This window comes from Erpetoichthys calabaricus, chromosome 2, assembly GCF_900747795.2.
Source record: "Erpetoichthys calabaricus chromosome 2, fErpCal1.3, whole genome shotgun sequence".
NCBI lineage: Eukaryota > Metazoa > Chordata > Cladistia > Polypteriformes > Polypteridae > Erpetoichthys > Erpetoichthys calabaricus.
In genome coordinates, this window is record NC_041395.2 from 324,114,677 (window position 1) to 324,133,692 (window position 19,016).

General features: G+C 45.8%; 1 protein-coding gene across 1 annotated transcript in view; it reads left to right on the forward strand.

Moving 5' to 3' along the window:
- The window catches only part of LOC114647315 (uncharacterized), a 60,614-nt gene extending 46,733 nt beyond the window's left edge, over positions 1-13,881 (forward strand). Inside the window, exons 8-10 of the mRNA XM_028796003.2 lie at positions 1,168-1,188; positions 9,778-9,837; positions 13,107-13,881. Coding sequence (XP_028651836.1) covers positions 1,168-1,188; positions 9,778-9,837; positions 13,107-13,364 — 339 coding nt within the window. The 3' untranslated portion in view covers positions 13,365-13,881. The remainder of the gene's footprint in view (positions 1-1,167; positions 1,189-9,777; positions 9,838-13,106) is intronic.
- Positions 13,882-19,016: the final 5,135 nt, after the last annotated feature.

Below are 19,016 nucleotides of genomic sequence, written 5' to 3' on the forward strand. Positions count from 1 at the left end.
GCCCCGCAATTTCGGGGGCCCCCAAATGGTGGATCCAATATTTAATGAAAAAGTGTAGCATTGAAAAACTGGTCTTTAAAAATATTATCTTTACGTTTTTAAACTGTAAAAATCTTACACAACAAAACTTTAGGGGCCCAACACATAAAATTCACATAAATATTATAAGATTCTTATTATAATCGAGAGTAAAATAATTATTTAGTCCGGTTTGAACTGTTCAGAATCTAAACTTCAGATGATGCAGACCAAAAGGGCCCCCAAATTTGAAATGTGCTATGGGCCCCCAAAGCTCTTAATCCGGCCCTGGTAAATGCCACGGGTCTGTAGTCATTAGGTGAAGAGGCGCCTGGCTTCTTTTGAAAAGGAACAATACAGGATGTTTTTTCACAATGGCAGAACTTTCTGGAGGTTTAGGGACAGACTGAAGAGGTGACAGGGGGCACCAAAAAGTTGGTAACACAGGTCTTAAGGACTCAAGGACTGACTCCACCTGTTTCCATTGCTTTTCCTGTGTGTAGCTTCCTCAGTTGTCTCCTTAATCATTCTTCAGTCATGGACAGTCCACACTGATGGCGTGAGGTGGACTCATCACTGGTCATTCCAGTTGGCGTGGTAGGAGTTGTTGATGTAGTAGAGATGATGTGGGGAGACTGGTCATTGGAAGAAGGTGGTAGTGGGAGGAAAAACCTATTTAAAAATTGGTTCATGGCCTTCACTTTGTCCACATCTCCTTCTAGCACTACCTTCTCTATCTCAAGTCCTATCTATTCCTGTTACTAATGCAGTCAGGTTCATTTAGCTTGCTGCTCAGTGCATATTGCTTGTGCCATGGAAGCCAGCAGTTTGTCCACATCCCGTTCTCATCTCTGAGTTACTTCAGTCCAGTGATGATGCCCAATCCATTCCAGACACCCTTCATTTTATACTGAGTTTGTTTTCTATTTTAGTTTTGTAAGCTTCCTTTCCTTCCCTCAGCCTTTCCTTTAACACTTTCTGTATGTCCTTCAGAGCCTCTTTGTCTCTGGATTTCAATGCTCTCTTTTTCTCATTCAGGAGATCTGTTAGCTCCTCAGTAATCCAGCGTCGGCTAAATGGCTAAATGTAATTCACCATGCAGTAAATGCGTGTCACACAATAATTCTGTCTTCTTTTGTCTTCTTGCAGGATAAAGACCCAGCGAGACAGGTAAGTCATCTCTGTGCATGGGTGATGACTGAAATGAGGGAATGGGACTCAAAATTATGCTGTTGCTAGCAGCAATCAAATCATAGGCTCTGTCCAGAATACTATATTTTCATTTAAAAATGCAGACATTAGTCTCCGTTTTTAACTTTTGTCCACACTAACCTGACATTTTCAACCTCCTGATATGGAGACTTTTGAAAATGCTAACCAAAGACAAATACTTCTGAAAATGCCGGCTCGGCATCACAATGTGTACAGGTGAAAATGTGGTGTTTTGAAAACACAGACTCTGATTGGCTCGTGCTTGTTATGTTACCCTTCCCTGATTGGATCCTGCTGCTTACAACATCTCATTCCCTGATTGGTGCCCCTTTATTTTCCATTTTCCAACATAGCAGACATAGAGGAGCTGCTTCCCATGACACTTATTGTGTGGTTTATCTGTATGAATCTAACTTATGTTTTGTACATCTTAAATGAAGCATACTTGGGAAAAAGACAAATCATTTGTGGCTTGCTGCAGATTTGTGACACATCCTGTGGCCATCCCTTCAAAGATTTTTCTGCTAATGCGCACATACCCAATGTAGGAGAATGCCACGTCATATTAGATTAGAGTAGATTAGATAAACTTTATTAGTCCCGTGGGGGAAATTCAGATGCATACAGCAGCATAACCATAAAAAACAAGGATAAAGACTGACAGGACAAATAATACAACCAATCAGTCAACCAATCAGTCAGTCAATCAATCAATCAATGTATGTTGCACGGATTTTCCAAAATGTTATTTCAAAATGAACTTAACAAGTGCCCCAGGGGCAGTGGTCAAAAAAGACCCCCAGAGGCTCTTCTTAGCACACCATGGTGGAATGAGCCTGTGGCTAAAAGTGCTCCAAGACAGCGCCTCCTAGAGGCAATGGAGGGGATTTTTCATGATGGCATTCTACAACAGCTTCCAGTGTGGCCAGGGTTCGCCCTTTGATGGCGCAGGCTTTCCTGATAAGTTTGTCCAGACATTGTTGCTTCTTTTGAGCTTTGGTTGCTTCACCCAGGAGACCACAGCGTAGAAGAACACACAGGCTCACTGTGGACTGACAGAACATTTCCGGCAGCTTGCTATACAAATCACAGATCTGAGGTCTCCCTAGCAAGTCCAGTCTGCTCTGCCCCTTCTTGTCCAGTGCCACTGTGTTGTCAGACCAATCCAGTTTGTTGTTCATGTGAACCCCCAGTGTACTTGTACCTCTGTACCACTTCCACGTCCTCACCCTGGATGGTGCCTGGTCTCAGAGGCTCCTTGGCACACCCAAAGTCCACCACCAGTTCTTTTGTGTTGCTGATGTTGAGTTGCAGGTAATTGTCCTTGCACCCATAAGACAAAGTCATCCACGACTTTCCTGTACTCTGACTCATCTCCATTATTAATATAGTCTATGATGGACAAGACATTTCTGTAGTTGCCAAGTGCTGGTATTGTACTGGAAGTCTGTTGTGTAGATGGTGAACAGAAAGGGAGACAGGACAGTTCCATGATGTTCTTCAGTATTACACACCACCATTTCTGACACAAAGCCCCTTTGTCACACAAACTGCTGTCTGTTGGTCAGGTAGTCCATCATCCAGGAGATTGTGAGTACATCAAGGTTCAAAGCCTTGAGCTAATTCCCTAGTCAATGAGGCAGAATGGTGTTGAAGTCACTGGAAAATCAAAGAACATGACCCTGACTGTGGTGCCAGCTTTGCCCAAGTGGGAGTAGATCCTGTGGTGTAGATCATAGCATCCTCCACACCTATATGTGCCTGATAGGCAAACTGCAGAGGGCCCAGATGTTATGAAACCAGGGGTTGTAGCTGTTTTATGAACAGCCTCTCAAAGGTCTTCATGATGTATGAAATTAGAGCAACTGGTCTGAGGTCATTGGAAATGTCCACTGGAATGCCCTCTCTTTGGTACTGGGACCACACCAGATGTTTTCCATAGCTGGGGAACCTTCTGCAAATTCAAGGAAAGTGAAACCAGGCACTGAAGGACCCTACAGAGCTGATGGGCACATGTTTTCAGCACCCTGGGAATGATTCCATCTGGCACTAAAGCCTTGTTTGTTCAGTTTTCCCAATTCTCTCCTCACTTCATCAGCAGAGACACAAAGTCCAGGGAGTGTGAGTCCTTCCTTATATTTTCAGTTATCCATGTTATAAAAAATAAGTTGCAAATAATAACAAAAAACAACAATGACAACAAACATAGGAGCTGCCATTGAAGGTGGCTGCTCGGGGCAGCACCAGAAGTATTAATATGCGTTTTTGGCCATTTTAGTGTGAACAGAGATACTTCCGTAAACGATATGAAAACGCTAGTGTGAACGGAGATACATTTTGTTTAAAAAAACAAATTTTTTATATAATAATATAGTAGTGTGGATGTAACCAGGTTGGGCATGCTGCCCTGCTTGAGGGCTGGCTGTGCCCCCATCATTAAGCCATTCACACATGCTTTGATTCAGCAGCCTTTTCTAACAGAGTGTGGTTTGTTTCATTTTCCTTGTGATTTGTGATATGGCTGCTGCAGACAGCCTTGTTTCTTTTTAGAATTTACTTTAAACAAACCAAGCTGGGATCCATTGAAGAGAAGTCTCTTAATCATAACTAAAATGTAGGGAATCATTCATAACAGGACAAGGACAAGGGCAGGGAGCAGAGAATTCTCAACACTTCCGGGTGTGCCCAAGTGTCCACCATCCAGATGATGACATTCTTGTTCACTTTATGTTTATACCTTTGCTCGTTGACCGATCCCAGTAAATGACATGCGGTTGAGTCACTGCCAGTAAGCGTCATTATGTGACTAGAAATAGATAAGGAATGAAGTACAAAGCAGTGAGCCTGATGTGGATTATCTACTGTGCATCTCTGGCAATAAACTGGTCTGCTCTGCAATGAGAGGAAGAGCAGAAGGTTTGCAGGTTAAAATGTTGCTGAATTTTTTGGCTTATATGTTGTCTGCCGATGTAAAGGCCGGTCCGAAAGCAGTGCAATGGGAATCGGGGTCTCAAAAGTGGACCAGGAAAAGCCTGGCTTCCTCTTTGGAAAGGCCTGATGTTGTTATGGTTGACTCTAAATAGGAAGGCCAAAAACGTTAGCTTTATTTATGGCCTTCAATGTTGTGAATTCTTTATATTTGTGGATTTCTTGAGTGAATACCAATGACTGGTGAGAATTTCATATGAATAGTCTCATTGGAAATATATTTACTGAAAACTAAATACATCAGGTAGACAGAGGCTTTTATATGGCAGTGACATGAAGGGGATGGTCCAGAGTGGCCAGAAGAGGAAAGGACATCTGTGGTAGGTGGGTTCTGGAGGAAGTCGTCATCAGAAAAGTGATGTCTTCAGAGGGTGGGTTTATGGTAATGTCACTACTTGGTTGGATTACGGCCTACGTAAAGAAGGGGCCTCATCCATCCATCATCCAACCCACTATATCCTAACTACAGGGTCACGGGATTGCTGGAGCCAATCCCAGCCAACACAGGGCACAAGGCAGGAAACAAACCCCAGGCAGGCTGCCAGTCCACCACAGGGTGCGCGCGCACACACACACACACACACACCCAAACACACACACACGAGACAATTTAGGATCGCCAATGCACCTAACCTGCATGTCTTTGGACTGTGGGAGGAAACCGGAGTACCCGGAGGAAACCTACATAGAAACAGGAAAAACATGCAAACTCCATGCAGGGACTCCTAACTGCAAGGCAGGAGCGCTACCCACTGCGCCACCGTGCCGCCCATAGAAGGGGCCTCAGTTGCCTCATAAGCTTGCAAATAGTAATTGGTTCAGTTAACCAAAAAAGGGTGTAATCTTGCTTGACTTCTCATAGAATTTATTTAACAAAAAAAGAAACAATAAGTAATGTCAGGAAGAATCAAAAAGGGTGATGCCTAAAAAGGCAAACCAAAGAAAACAAAACCCAGTTCAAAACCCAATAATCATAAACCTGAAAACAGTAGCCAGTGTCCATAATCCAGAAATAATCAACAAAAGAAGCATCAACCATCCACAATTCCACACCAAAGCCAAAACCGGAGTGTTTACAAATCAGTGATCTCACACAGGACACTGACCCTCAGCCTTGAATAGTGATGAGCAAAATAATGAAATTTTGTTTTGTATGCGCTTTCATTAAATTGCCCCTAAAATTCATTTTGTGTGTGAATTGGCAATTGTGAAATGTGAAACTCACTAAAATTAGTTTTTTTGGTGATGTTTAGGATAGAAAACAAGGAATACCGCTGCCTGAGGGCTATTCCTTGACTGAAACTGTTGTCTCCTTCCTCGGCCACCTTCGAAGGGCGCTCCTGCAACTGCCACCTGACCTTCCATTGCTCCTTCTCTGAGGCTTCATGTGCTCTTCTCCGTTTCGCACTGTTTATTTGGGGTGAGGCGGAACACCATCTGTGCTCACTTTCCCCAACTCCAAAAGCTGAACCATAGTCACTTCTAGAAAATTAAAAGAAGTTCTGACCGATCAAGATTGGAACTTTGCCACCGTGACCGCAGACACACCACGCTTCCACATGTGTGTGATGGAAACTATATAGTCAACCCAAACAAAAGTTTGCATGATTATCGGCTATCCATCCATCCATCCATTGTCTCCCACTAATCCGAGGTCGGGTCGCGGGGGCAGCAGCTTGAGCAGAGATGCCCAGACTTCCCTCTCCCCGACCACTTCTTCTAGCTCTTCCGGGAGAATCCCAAGGCGTTCCCAGGCCAGTCGAGAGACATAGTCCCTCCAGCGTGTCCTGGGTCTTCCCCGGGGCCTCCTCCCGGTTGGACGTGCCCCGAACACCTCACCAGGGAGGCGTCCAGGAGGCATCCTGATCAGATGCCCGAGCCACCTCATCTGACTCCTCTCGATGCGGAGGAGCAGCGGCTCTACTCTGAGCCCCTCCCGGATGACTGAGCTTCTCACCCTATCTTTAAGGGAAAGCCCAGACACCCTGCGGAGGAAACTCATTTCAGCCGCTTGTATTCGCGATCTCGTTCTTTCGGTCACTACCCATAGCTCATGACCATAGGTGAGGGTAGGAACATAGATCGACTGGTAAATTGAGAGCTTCGCCTTGCGGCTCAGCTCCTTTTTCACCACGACAGACTGATGCAGAGCCCGCATTACTGCGGATGCCGCACCGATCCGCCTGTCGATCTCGCGCTCCATTCTTCCCTCACTTGTGAACAAGACCCCGAGATACTTGAACTCCTCCACTTGGGGCAGGATCTCGCTACCAACCCTGAGAGGGCACTCCACCCTTTTCCGGCTGAGGACCATGGTCTCGGATTTGGAGGTGCTGATTCTCATCCCAGCCGCTTCACACTCAGCTGCGAACCGATCCAGAGAGAGCTGAAGATCACGGCCTGATGAAGCAAACAGGACAACATCATCTGCAAAAAGCAGTGACCCAATCCTGAGCCCACCAAACCGGACCCCTTCAACGCCCTGGCTGCGCCTAGAAATTCTGTCCATAAAAGTTATGAACAGAATCGGTGACAAAGGGCAGCCCTGGCGGAGTCCAACTCTCACTGGAAACGGGTTCGACTTACTGCCGGCAATGCGGACCAGGCTCTGGCAACGATCGTACAGGGACCGAACAGCCCTTATCAGGGGGGCCGGTACCCCATACTCTCGGAGTACCCCCCACAGGATTCCCCGAGGGACACGGTCGAATGCCTTTTCCAAGTCCACAAAACACATGTAGACCGGTTGGGCAAACTCCCATGCACCCTCCAGGACCCTGCTAAGGGTATAGAGCTGGTCCACTGTTCCGCGACCAGGACGAAAACCACACTGTTCCTCCTGAATCTGAGGCTCGACTATCCGACGGAAACCTCCTCTCCAGAACCCCCGAATAGACTTTTCCAGGGAGGCTGAGGAGTGTGATCCCTCTGTAGTTGGAACACACCCTCCGGTCCCCCTTCTTAAAGAGGGGGACCACCACCCCGGTCTGCCAATCCAGAGGCACTGTCCCTGATGTCCATGCGATGTTGCAGAGGCGTGTCAGCCAAGACAGTCCTACAACATCCAGAGCCTTGAGGAACTCCGGGCGTATCTCATCCACCCCCGGGGCCCTGCCACCAAGGAGTTTTTTGACCACCTCGGTGACCTCAGTCCCAGAGATGGGGGAGCCCACCTCTGAGTCCCCAGGCTCTGCTTCCTCATTGGAAGGCATGTTAATGGGATTGAGGAGGTCTTCGAAGTATTCCCCCCACCGACCCACAACGTCCCGAGTTGAGGTCAGCAGCGCACCATCCCCACCATATACAGTGTTGACACTGCACTGCTTCCCCTTCCTGAGACGCCGGATGGTGGACCAGAATCTCCTCGAAGCCGTCCGAAAGTCGTTCTCCATGGCCTCCCCAAACTCCTCCCACGCCCGAGTTTTTGCCTCAGCAACCACCAAAGCCGCATTCCGCTTGGCCTGCCGGTACCCATTAGCTGCCTCCAGAGTCCCACAGGACAAAAGGGACCGGTAGGACTCCTTCTTCAGCTTGACGGCATCCTTCACCGCCGGTGTCCACCAACGGGTTCGGGGATTGCCACCACGACAGGCACCGACCACCTTACGGCCACAGCTCCGGTCAGCTGCCTCAACAATAGAGGCACGGAACATGGCCCATTCGGACTCAATGTCCTCCACCTCCCTCGGGATGTGGTTGAAGTTCTGCCGGAGGTGGGAGTTGAAGCTACTTCTGACAGGGGGCTCTGCCAGACATTCCCAGCAGACCCTCACAACACGTTTGGGCCTACCACGCCTGACCGGCATCCTCCCCCACCATCGAAGCCAACTCACCACCAGGTGGTGATCAGTTGACAGCTCCGCCCCTCTCTTCACCCGAGTGTCCAAGACATGTGGCCGCAGGTCTGACGACACGACCACAAAGTCGATCATTGAACTGAGGCCTAGGGTGTCCTGGTGCCAAGTGCACATATGAACACCCCTATGCTTGAACATGGTGTTCGTTATGGACAATCCGTGACGAGCACAGAAGTCCAATAACAAAACACCGCTCGGGTTCAGATCGGGGGGGCCATTCCTCCCAATCACGCCCTTCCAGGTCTCACTGTCATTGCCCACGTGAGCATTGAAGTCTCCCAGCAGAACGAGGGAGTCCCCAGAAGGTATGCCCTCTAGCACACCCTCCAGGGACTCCAAAAAGGGTGGGTACTCCGAACTGCTGTTTGGTGCATACGCACAAACAACAGTTAGGACCCGTCCCCCCACCCGAAGGCGAAGGGAGGCTACCCTCTCATCCACCGGGGTAAACCCCAATGTACAGGCTCCAAGTTGGGGGGCAATAAGTATACCCACACCTGCTCAGCGCCTCTCACCGGGGGCAACTCCAGAGTGGTACAGAGTCCAGCCCCTCTCAAGGAGATTGGTTCCAGAGTCCAAGCTGTGCGTCGAGGTGAGTCTGACTATATCTAGCCGGAACCTCTCAACTTCGCGCACTAGCTCAGGCTCCTTCCCCTTCAGAGAGGTGACATTCCACGTCCCAAGAGCCAGCTTCTGTAGCCGAGGATCGGACCGCCAAGGTCCCCGCCTTCGGCCGCCACCCAACTCACACTGCACCCGACCTCCTTGGCCCCTCCCATAGGTGGTGAGCCCATGGGAACCCTCTTATCGGCTAACCCTCTTAATATTGCGATCCATCTTTAAACTGTTGCCATCCAATGCAGTCAGTATGATGATCCATCTGAATTTTTTTTCTCCTTGAAAACCAACATTCATTCTCTACCCTTCAACTCATTTTCAAGTCTGTTTGAACGAGCCTTAAGTTGCTGACCTCAAGGTCTCTTTTAATGAGATGTGAAAGACGGGTCAGAGCTCCATCTCTCACCAGCTACTGCACATGGTGGTACTGAGGGACATTTATGCTTCTTGCCGTCTTCACCCATCTGGAGTGAGAACATTAACAAATTAAAACAGTAGTGACGAGAACAGGCCCTATTCACTCAAATTGACCAAAATAACATCAAGTCACGATCTGAAGGTTGCTATAAGGCAAGATGGATCCATAGATTCATACTGTTTACAGCAAATTCTGAGCCCTCCATCTGCAGATAGCAGCAAAAACTAAGGTTTGTCAGACCAGGTGAGGCTCTTCCAGTCTTCCGATCTTCCTGGAGTTTAACCTGCCGTGATCTTCTAGTGCTGTAACCCGTCCTCTTCTATTCTGTATGCTCAAAGATGCCTCACTGCAGACCACAAGATCTGTTATTTGAGGACATGTGGCTTTTCTGTGAGCTTCCACTAGTCTGGTCACTGTCCTCTGACTCCTCTCATTAGCAGAGCTGCCAGTCGATGGATGCTTTTGTTTGTCTCCTCAGTTAATGAGACTAAAGTGTATGGAAACTCCAGTTAAGCAGATGGCACCAGCAATCATACCATGGTCACAGTCACAGAGATCCAAAGTCTCAGTTACTATCTATGCAAAGTGTTACTAAAAAAACAAACTGCAGATAATGAGAAGTGAATAAATAACCAGAGCCTTTCTTGTTACTTCTGTTTACTGCAGGAGAAGCAGAAGCCCTGCAATGAATACGAAATGATGGGCCCAAGGATCACACAGAACACGGTGAGAGATGCCACCTTGCTTTTATCCTTTTTGTCTTTTGTTTTTGATTTCATTGGATGACAGCCAGATTTTAGAAGAAAGTGTAAAGGCGCCATGAGAGCCTCACAGAGTAAACATTGCATTATATAAGTAGTTCCCTTAAGAGTATATTGATTTGTATTTTATGTGACATCTTTTAAAGTGCAGCTTACTGTATTTTATAGGCCTGTTTTCAGAAGGGGCTAATCTTTCTACATGTTACTAGATATACAGGTATCCACCTGTAAACCCACCTGCCTAATATTGTGTAGGTCCCCCTTTGTGCTGCCCAAACGGCTCTGACCTGTCGAGGCATGGACTCCACAAGACCTCTGAAGGTGTCCTGTGGCACCCGCAACCAAGATGTTAGCAGCAGATTCTTTAAGTCCTGTAAGTTGCAAGGTGGGACCTCCATGGATTGGACTTGTTTTTCCAGCGTATCCCACAGATGCTCAATCAGATTGAGATCTGAGGAATTTGGAGGCCATGTCAATACCTGTAACTCTTTGTCAGGTTCCTCAAACCATTCCTGAATAATTTTTGCAGTGTGGCAGGACACATCATCCTGCTGAAAGAAGCCACTGCCTTGAAGGAATTCCTTTACCAAGAAGGGTTGTATGTGGTCTGCTACAATCTTTAGGCAAGTGGTACGTGTCAAAGTAATATTCACATGAATACCAGGACCCAAGGTTTCCCACCTCAACATTGCCCCTGCCAGCTTGCTATCTTCACATAGTGTATCCTGCTGCCCATGCACTCAACACATGATGTAAAAGAAAGCGTGATTCATCAGACCAGGCTGCCTTCTTCAATAACTCCATGGTCCAGTTCTGACACTCATCTGTGTATTATGGACACTTTCAGAGGTGGACAAGGGTCAGCATGGGCAGACTGAAGCAAGCTGTGAATCTTCTGACACCTTTCTCTCATGGCCAGCATTCCGTTTTTCAGCACTTTGTACTACAGAGATGGGCTAACCTTCACTTCCCACGCACATCAGTGAGACTTGGGCACACATGACCCTGTTACCGGTTCACTGGTGGACCTTCTTTGGACCACTTTTGGTAGGTGCTAACCACTGTATACTGAGAACACTCCACAAGACCTGCCATTTAGCAGATGCTCTTACCCAGCTGTCTAGCCATCACAAGCTGGCTCTTGTCAAAGCTACTCAGATCCTTATGCTCACCCATTTTTCCTGTTTCAAACACAGAGAACTGATGGTTCACTTGCAGCCTAATGCATCCCACCCCACAGCAGATGCTATTGAAATGAGATAATCAATGTTATTCACTCAACATGCCACTGGTGTGACTTATTGGTGTATATATTATATATTGTGTCAAGTCTAGAGGGCGTAGCAGCCACTCAACCCGACACAGACAGATGCAGGAGTCACACTTATAAAAGCACAAGCTTTTTTATTATGTTTCTTCACGTGTGGGCAATGCCTTCCTCGTTCCCACAAGTATAGTCAGTCAGTCAGTCAGTCATTTCGTGTCTGTTTTTGTGTGGACGCAAGTTTTAGAAATGTAACCCCAGGACTCCAGCCAAAAGTAGACGGTCAGAATGACTACAGGGAGACGCAGAGGAGGACTGCAGAAGTCAGGCGACTAGTACAGAAAAGCAGCGTGACCCTTGGATGATAAATTGGACTGGACTGCCAATACTGATACTCTGTGCAAGAGAGGACAGAGCCGGCTATACTTCCTTAGAAGACTGGCGTCCTTCAACATCTGCAATAAGATGCTGCAGATGTTCTATCATACGGTTGTGGCGAGCGCCCTCTTCTACGCGGTGGTGTGCTGGGGAGGCAGCATAAAGAAGAGGGACGCATCACGCCTGGACAAACTGGTGATGAAGGCAGGCTCTATTGTAGGCACGGAGCTGGATAGTTTGACGTCTGTGGCAGAGCGACGGGCGCTGAGCAGACTCCTATCAATTATGGAGAATCCACTGCATCCACTGAACAGGATCATCTCCAGACAGAGGAGCAGCTTCAGCCACAGACTGCTGTCACCGTCCTGCTCCACTGACAGACTGAGGAGATCGTTCCTCCACCATACTATGCGACTCTTCAATTCCACCCGGGGGGGGGGGTAAACGTTAACATTATACAAAGTTATTGTCTGTTTTTACCTGCATTTTTATTACTCTTTAACTTAATATTGTTTTTTGAATCAGTATTTGGGATTAATAAATTATTATCTATCTATCTATCTATCTATCTATCTATCTATCTATCTATCTATCTATCTATCTATCTATCTATCTATCTATCTATCTATCTATCTATCTATCTATCTATCTATCTATCTATCTATCTATCTATCTATCTATCTGACCCGGAGGATGAAGGCACAGTAATCAGGTTTATAGCAAACTGCAAACAAAGGGGGCATTTCCTGACAGGATGAACCGATTCGATAAACGCCTCCAATGACTTTATCGCATGTCTTCAGAAGAGCTGAAGTGCTTTGAGATGCGGGGTCGCTTATGTTGGCTGGTTTTAAATTCAGGCAATCACTTTATAAAAGTAAGGCTGGGTGAATGAGGTGTGTGGTGATAAAATGTCCTTTGGGATGACGAATGGCTGTGTGGCGGGGTTGTTCCTGGTGTCACAAGTTACCACAGGCTCCATGCGTGTTGTCCTCTCTGTTTATTTTTGTAAACTTTTTAATCGTGTGGGCCGTGATTAGCGTCTGACTTTTAATCAGAGGCTCCTTCATGCCTGGCTTAATTCCATTCTGTATTTATGCTGGGATAACTGGCAGGAGGAGTTTGTCTTTTTGTCTCTTGACAGTTTTATTCTGCGTCGTTTGTATTGTTTTTCAAATTTTCGTGTCATAGGTCTGTAATTAGCCTCTTCAACTTTTGGCTGATTGCTGATTTATGCCTAATAGATGGTGTTGCTAATAACTGAAACCACATAAACATGGCTGCCGTGGCCAAGCGCATTCAAAAAAAGATTCAAACAATTAATCAACCTCAAAGTGTAGGTGCTGAATGCAGATAATCATTCGTAATCAAGGGGAGCTGGAAATCAACACCAACTGGGGCCAACATTTCATTAAAAATGCAGACTGTCACTTTCAGGTCCTAGAAAGGAAATGAGCAGGCTGCTCACAATAACCCCACCGTGCCGGAGTCGGCCCACCCGCCCTGTACAACCAGCTCATCAAAAATGATTTAAAACATTAAGAAGCAAAAAGTATAGAAATGTAATTTTACAGATGTCCATTTTTCTTTAGTGTTACCAGGAATTCCAGACAGACTTCGATGATCTTTATGAGAACTCGGACAGCATCAAGAAGAATATGGGCCAAAGGAGACAAGCGGGTGGGGGTCATGGAGCAGCGGGCCACCGTGGAGTGAATCCTGCCAATGGCTCAACACACAGAGTAGCGAAGCAAGAAGAACCGATTTATGAAAAATACCTGCCAGAATATAATTATGTCTACGCCAATCAAGAAGCTGTGAACAAATTCCAAAGAAAACCGTACCAATGAAGGGAGCCGCCATATGCACACCTCACCTGCACTTTACAGAAAATGACGATAGGATGACACTTGGGCTGGAGGCTGGATGGCGTCAGTCTGACTTTTCTTAACAACTTGCTCATGCTTGTTCCTTCATTGGTTCCTAGAAATGCCTTACCGGATGGTCTGAGCAGCAGCAGCGCCACCTGTTGGAATTTACTGTTCAGATTAAAATGATTACAGAGGAACAGGTAGGTCATGGAAACGAGAATGAGGAATGTTTGCTTCAAGATATGCAGATTGCTGCAGAAGGAGGCGACGCCATATGCATCATCTGTCTTCCCTTCTATCTCACCTTGCTTCACATGGATGTACGTTTTCAAGCATTTGTCTGTCTCCCTGAAGAGTTTCCCCACACGGATGCCCAATTTCTATTTTTTTTTTATTTAATACAGAGTTTTCAGACATGTAATAACTCTCGACCCAATAAATTATTATGTATGTATCTACAAAAAAATTGCAGCATTTACTAAACAAGAGGATTGTGAGAGGGTCCTGATGTGTATCATCGTGGTTGCTTTATTTTTGATTCCTGTACTTGTGAGTGTTATTTCCTGACCTGTCTGTCATGTCATCGCTCTCGACACACTCAAGATTATACATTACAGTATAAAAATGGAACATGTTCAGTATACACACACACAGTGCCCTCCATAATGTTTGGGACAAAGACACTTTTTCCTTGATTTCTCCCTCTGCTCCACAGTTTAAAATTACAAATCAAACAATTCAGACATTGTCATTAAAGTGCACACTGCAGACTTTCATTTAAGGGATTTCCATACATTTTGGTCACAGCATACAGAAACGACAACACTTTCTCTACAAGGTCCCCCTATTTCAGGGCCTCATAATGTCTGGGACACAGCGATGGCAGGTCTATTAAAGCAGTTGTCACATTTAGTCCTTTGTCACAAATCCCTGCCATACAATGGCTGCTTGAAGTCTGCAATCCATGGACATCAGCAGGTGCTGAGGGTCTTCCCTTGTGCTGCTCTGACAAGCTTCTAATGCAGCCATCTTCAGCTCCTGCTTGTTTTGGGGGCTTTTCCCCTTAGGTTTTCTCTTCAGTATATAGAAGACCTGCTCAATTGGATTTAAATCGGGTGACTGGCTTGGTCCTTCAAAACGTTTCCATTTTTTAACTTTAAAAACTCCCATGTTGCCTTAGCAGTATGTTTGGCTCATTATCTTGTTGTAGGATGAAGTGCCATCCAGTGAGTTTGGAGGCCTTACTTGAAACTTGAGCAGATCGGATGTTTCTGTACACCTCAGAATTCATTGTGCGCCTGCCATCAGCAGGTCCATCATCAATGAAGAGAAGTGTACCAGTCAGGACATGTGGCAGCCATACATGCCAAGCCATAACACCCCACCAGCAGCAGGTTTAACAGATGAGGTGGTCTGCTTTGAACCTTGGGCAGTTTCTTTTCATATCACACTTTGCTGTTGCCATCATCTTTGTCTCGTCTGTACGGTAATTTCAATGCACATCTTTCTGGTTTTATTAAAAAGGCAAGTTTACAGGGGGATATTATAGTCAAGCGGACTTTAACTATCCGAATATTAACTGGGAAAATGGAGCACAAGAGCAGGAGTTTTTAGAAGTAACCAGTGACTGTTTTTTAACTCGGTATGTTAAAGCACCAATGCAGGTTGAAGCCTGTCTGGATTTAGTATTTTGTAATAATCAGGATAGAACTGAAGGTGTAGAGGTGATTGAACCACTAGGGCCACGTGACCATAATATAATACACTTACCAGTATTTTGTAAGAGTGCGGATGTAAAGAATAAAATTGTTAAGTTGAACTTTGGTTGGGCAAATTTTGAGCAGATGCGACAGTCTAAGTAGTATACACTGGGATAAGGTTTTAAGTGTGGAGACAGTCGAGGAGCAGTGGAACAGGTTTAAAAACGTTTTACATGTAATGCAGGACAGATACACACCTAAATTTGTAGGAAATTAAAAAAAACTTGACAGTGGGTTAAAAAATAAGCTGGAAAGGAGAAAATGGACAAACAAGGAGAATAAGACTAGTAACTCCAAAGTGAATCATATGGTGTATGAGAACATGAGGGCGACCATTAAGAAGAATATCAGGGAAGCTAAAAGACGGTTGGAATGGAATATAGCAAACCAATAACGGCATACTGTACGATAACGTGCAGTGAATACACTTGACTTGACCATTCCTAGTTTTCATCCTCTTTCTCTGTACGTTTAACATTCGTTTGCTCAGAGGTTGATGCAGTTGCTGTTTCCTGAGCAGCTCTTCTTTTCTCCACCCTAGCAGCCCGCTTCTCTTCTTTCGTCGGCATCTTTTCGCATTAAAACTGATTAAGTCGGTGATTTTGTTGCAATTACTTAGTACGTTTACTTACATTTTTCACTAAAGCTGGCACTCAAGTCTTCAATCTGCCTCAAGAAATGAAGAGGTAGGGGAAGTGACGGAGAAGGTGGTAGGGATGAGACCGGTGCCCGTACGCATGTGCCACACGGCCACCCTGCTGTGTGCTGCCGAGAGTTGATTCTACAATAAAATAAGATAAAAATAAAAAGAGGAATAACCTTGGAGATCAATCATCACCTCGAAAGCGGAAAGTAGACGTCACGTAGTATATGTGTACCAAATTTCAGGTCAATAGGTCAAACAGTTTGTGAGCTACAGGTGATTTAAAATCCTGGACAGACAAATGAACAACAACATTAGCGTATTATATAAGAAGATAAGGCAAAAGACGACCCTAAGTGATTCTTTCAGTATTTTGGTTGTAAAAGAACAGTCAAGGAGGAGGTGAAGTGCATCAGGAACAGTAAAGGGGAATTAAAGGATACGGAGAGTGAAATAGCGGAAACTCTAAACTTACATTTTTTTGAGGTCTTCACAAATGAGCAAGTGGATAACCTCAGAGCAGTAACAGGGACTACTAAGGAGGTACTGAGGGATTTGGAAATAGTAGAGGGAGAAGTGCTGCTCAGATTAAATAAGCTGAAATCAAACAAATCACCAGAACCAGATCATATTTAAACCCTTGAGTTCTTAACGTGGCTAGCGAGTACAGATATAAACCCTTGATGCATATTTTTAAGAAGTCACTGCACACTGGGAAAATTCTGCAGGATTTCAAAATGGCAAATACTATCCCATTATAAATAAAGGTGACCAGGCAAATCCAAGTAACTACAGGCCAGTAAGTGTAATGTGCTTCACAGGAAAATTAATGGAAGGAATTATTAAGGATAAGATTGGGCAACATGCAGTTTACTGAACAGTCAGCGTGGGCTCAGAAGAGGAAGGTCGTGTTTTACTAACATGCTGGTAATTCTATGAGGAAGCAACAAAATATGCTCACAGTGGAGCAGATAATATGATTTACAGTATCTTTTCATTCAGAAAACATCTGATAAGGTGCCACATCAGAGGTTGGGCATCAAACTAAAACAAGTGGGAGTTCTGGGTATGATGTGTCTATGGATCAGAGTGGAGCAGATAATATGATTTACAGTATCTTGACATTCAGAAAATATCTGATAAGGTGCCACATCAGAGGTTGGGCATCAAACTAAAACAAGTGGGAATTTCTGGGTATGGTGTGTCAATGGGTGAGGAATTGGCTCAGACACAGGAAGCAGAGGGTGATGGTATGAGGAACCTCATCAGAACTGACCGATGTTAAGAGTGGTGACCAGCAGGGGTCAGTGCAGGGGCTGCTGCTATTTTTTATATATATATAAATGATTTGGATAGGAATATAAGTAGCAAGGAGATTGGTTCCAGAGTCCAAGCTGTGCGTCGAGGTGAGCCCGACTATATCTAGCCGGAACCTCTCGACCTCGTGCACTAGCTCAGGCTCCTTCCCCTTCAGAAAGGTGACATTCCACATCCCAAAAGCCAGCTTCTGTAGCTGAGGATCGGACCGCCAAAGTCCCCACCTTCGGCCACCACCCAACTCACACTGCACCCGACCTCCTTGGCCCCTCCTACAGGTGGTGAGCCCATGGGAAGGGGGACCCACGTTGCCTCTTCGGGATGTGCCCGGTCTAACCCCATGGGTGCAGGCCCGGCCACCAGGCGCTTGCCATCGAGCCCCACCTCCAGGCCTGGCTCCAGAAGGGGGCCCTGGTGACCCGCGTCCAGGCAAGGGAAAACGCCATCCAAATTTTTTGTTCTTCATAGGAGGTTTACTGAACCTGGGGTTGGGAGTGAGATCCTGTCCCAAGTGGAGGAGTTCAAGTATCTCGGGGTCTTGTTCACGAGTGAGGGAAGAATGGAGCGGGAGATCAACAGGTGGATCGGTGCGGCATTCCGCAGTGATGCGGGTTCTGCATCGCTCTGTCGTGGTGAAAAAGGAGCTGAGCCGTAAGGCAAAGCTCTCAATGTACCAGTCGATCTACGCTCCTACCCTCACCCATGGTCATGAGCTATGATTAGTGACCGAAAGAACGAAATCGCGAATACAAGCGGCTGAAATGACTTTCCTCCACAGGGTGTCTGGGCTTTCCCTTAAAGATAGGGTGAGAAGCTCAGTCATCCTGGAGGAGCTCAGAGTAGAGCCGCTGCTCCTCCGCATCGAGAAGAGTCAGATGAGGTGGCTCGGGCATTGGATCAGGATGCCTCCTGGATGCCTCCCTGTTGAGGTGTTCCAGGCACTTCTAACCGGGAGGAGGCCCCGGGGAAGACCCAGGACACGCTGGAGGGACTATGTCTCTCGGCTGGCCTGAGAACGCCTTGGGATTCCCCCGGAAGAGCTGGCCGGTCTCGGATAAGCGGAAGAGGATGGATGAATGGATGGATGGATATAAGTAACAAGCTGGTTACATTTGCAGATGACACCAAGAGAGGTGGTTTGACAGATTATTTGGAATCTGTTGAATTGTCATAGAGCAGCGTTTCTCAACCTTTAAGTATTTGTGACCTGAGTTTTCATAACAGTTTTAATTGTGCCCCCCTAATGTTTTTTTGAAAGGAGCCCACTAATACCAATTTGTTCTTTTTTAATTAATGATATATCATAAATGCATATTTTATTATACCTACTTAACTTTTTTCAACATTTATCTAACTCTATATTTATTTTTCTAGTATCAGAATGTAGTTTAAGTTAATTTGTTTTGGTTTCAATAGATGTATTTTTCATATTTTCCAATCTTGTTTTCTTTTTTTCACATCTTCGCGCCCCCCCCCCTTTTTTGTTAGGGGGTGCGCCCCACAGTTTGAGAACCACTGTCATAGAGGGACTTTGACATCATACAGGCTTGGGCAGATTTGTGGAAGATGAAATTTAATATCAGTAAATGTAAAGTATTACACATAGGAAGTAAAAATGTTAGTTTTGAATACATGATGGAAGGTTTAAAAATTGAAAGTACACCTTATGAGAAGGATTTAGGAGACATAGTGCACTCAACTGCCAGACAGTGTTCAGAAGCCATTAAGAAGGCTAACACAATGTCAGGTTATATAGCGCCTTGACGTGTGGAGTACAAGTCACAGGAGGTTCTGCTCAGGCTTTATAACACACTGGTGAGGCCTCATCTGGAGTACTGGGTGCAGTTTTGGTCTCCAGGCTACAAAAAGGCCATAGCAGCACTAGAGAAGGTCCAGAGAAGAGCGACTAGG